This window comes from Stegastes partitus, unplaced genomic scaffold (genome assembly GCF_000690725.1).
Source record: "Stegastes partitus isolate 25-593 unplaced genomic scaffold, Stegastes_partitus-1.0.2 Scaffold14, whole genome shotgun sequence".
NCBI classification, from domain to species: domain Eukaryota; kingdom Metazoa; phylum Chordata; class Actinopteri; family Pomacentridae; genus Stegastes; species Stegastes partitus.
Genome location: NW_007577745.1, coordinates 1,426,129 through 1,428,628, shown reverse-complemented (window position 1 = coordinate 1,428,628; position 2,500 = coordinate 1,426,129). Strand labels below are relative to the sequence as shown.

At 49.2% G+C, this 2,500-nt stretch overlaps 1 protein-coding gene across 4 annotated transcripts in view; it reads left to right on the top strand.

Annotated features, from left to right (window-relative positions):
- pparg (peroxisome proliferator-activated receptor gamma) overlaps positions 1-2,500 on the top strand; it is a 35,549-nt gene that overhangs the window by 26,589 nt on the left and 6,460 nt on the right. For all 4 annotated transcript variants that reach the window (XM_008289922.1, XM_008289906.1, XM_008289896.1 and 1 more), the window contains exon 5: positions 2,148-2,347. In XM_008289922.1, the coding sequence (XP_008288144.1) occupies positions 2,148-2,347 (200 nt within the window). The remainder of the gene's footprint in view (positions 1-2,147; positions 2,348-2,500) is intronic.

The following is a 2,500-nucleotide window of genomic DNA, read 5'->3' as shown; positions in this document are numbered from 1 at the left end:
AGAATGGCGAGAAAGGAAAAATAAAAAGCCTGACTTGGGTTTCTAATCGCTGCATGAGGCGCAGTGACAGTAAAGTTTAATCTAATCCTCTAATCAGAGGCTGACGTTGATCATTTATTTTCTCTTCAGCAGCTTGTAATAACGCTTCAAACAGAGTGACAGTAATGTAACGCTCTTATTTAAACTCGGGTCTAAATCTGTCCTAAGACGACACCAACTTGACAAGTTGTGAGTCAAAAACAGTTTCCTCGTTGGTCTTTTTTTGACTCTGGTTACTCGCAGGTGAGTCCAAGTGTGACCAGAGACCCGACGGTTTGTGGCTCTGCAGCTTGTACGCCAGCAGACTCTGCTGTGATTCGTCCGTCCAGCCACGTATCTGCGTCTCCACATTCCCTCATATCAAGCTGCTGTGATTCCACGAGGTGCAGCCAGCGCTCTGAAAACTCTGCTCTGCGTGGGTTTGTCTTTTATCAATCATTGACATCACAGAGTACATAGAGCTCAACTGATTTCTGCAAACTGCTGTGTCACCGCTGCAGGCTCGTTGCCCAGTAAGCGGTCGGGCCACTTTGGCTCGTATTCATTTGCTTAAGGTGTGCGTTCGTCGCACACTACAGTCGGTGTTACACAACCACACACACACACACACACACACACACACACACACACTGCAGGAAGGCCGGGTGCCGGTGTGAAGGCAGGCGCAGGATAATTAATGACTTCCACTAACAGAAAAAGAAAGAAAGGTTTAGACAGTTCACACTCTGGCTTCAGATTTCCTTCGTTGTCGTCAGATCCAGCAGAAGATCTGGAGGCCAGAGGGAGCTTTAAACACTTCATGGTCAAATCAAACCTGTTCTATCAGGAGGACGTGAAGAGGAAAGCAGAAATCACACTTGTGCAGCTCTGAGATCAGCAAAATATTAGAAGAATCACTCACATCCTAGAACAGATGAATGCTACACATGAAGCAGCTCATGTATTCAGACTGCTGACCGCTCGCTGCTCCCTGCTCTACGGATGTTTGTTCATTCACGACGTGCAGCAACAGATGGAAAGGGGAGGAGCGAGGAGAGCTGACAGATTTTCAGGTTTTCGTTGAGCTTTGAAAACATCATCACTGGGACTGTTAAAGTAAACAGAGTGCTGTAATTGCTCCACGCCCAGAAATCACTGCTGGAACACGGCTACCGCTGGATTTTTCCTTCACCTGCACATGACACGAGCAAAGTGACTCATTAGTAAAAGCTGTCAGAGCGTCGACGGTGTCTTTGTTCGTTCACAGCCTCTGAAATGCCAAAATACTAGATGTAGTTTTCCACCATTTAGAATCCGTTGGTGTTACTGAACGGTGATTGTGATCTGAAGGAGTCGTGTCACCCCGCTCACATCACTTTACATCGTATTCTTTAGTCCTAGCGTGCGTATTCGGTGTAGACAGAAGGTCGTTTTTGTGGACACAAGCTCCACAATCTGATTCATCGATCGCTGTCCAAACAGTAGAGATGTGATAAAGAACCCTAACGAGCATGCCGGCGGCCACAGGAGAGCCGTGCACCACCTCCAGAGCAGAAATAAAACACAAACGTGATCAACAATCCGTCCGTCAGAACAAACAGAGGACGGCTGCTTTGTTTTTCCACACATACACGAACACGCTGGAGAGCCGTGTGTGGCTTATACATGCTGAAAAAATAAGACGTTTGGAGCTGAGGGTTCACGTCCAGTTGGTGGTACGATCTGATGTCCACATGCCCTCCGCTGGGCGGGGCAGTTCACTGGAGGGTAGATCGGACAGTTCAGCAAAGGTTCCTCATATCACCCAAATCAGTCGACACGTTGACTCGTCAGAAAAACTTCAAGAGATTGAACTCAGTTTGGGACTCTGGGGTGGGAACAGAACCCAGAGGGGCAGCTTAGGGGGCGCTCTTCTTCCTGTCAAGTGTCAGTGACTGAGTTAGTCAGAGTGTGAATGAAAACTGACCGTTTGGGTTTCTGGCTTCGTATCAACCACAACATGTTGTTTTTTGTTTACCTTGAAAACAAGCAGGACGGTCCTGAGCGGGCAGCGAGCGGCGCTGGGTGTGCGTACGTCTGATTGGCTGTCTGCAGTGACCATCAGTGTGCCTCTCTGCTTCCTTTCCCAGCCATTCGTTTTGGCCGGATGCCCCAGGCGGAGAAGGAGAAGCTGCTGGCCGAGTTCTCCTCCGACATGGAGCACATGCACCCGGAGGCGGCCGATCTGAGGGCTCTGGCGCGGCATCTGTACGAGGCCTATCTGAAGAACTTCCCCCTCACCAAGGCCAAGGCCAGGGCCATCCTGTCTGGGAAGACCGGAGACAACGTGGTGAGCAGCTCTGCCTTAACTCCTCTTCACCATCGTCGGCTTCCTTTTTCTAAATTTAATAAATGTGAAGTTGAACGTCTAACATGTTTCAGACTGAAGCGCCGTCATTCATTCTGCTGGAGTTACGTCCAGTCGTCCTCACACGTGTTCAGA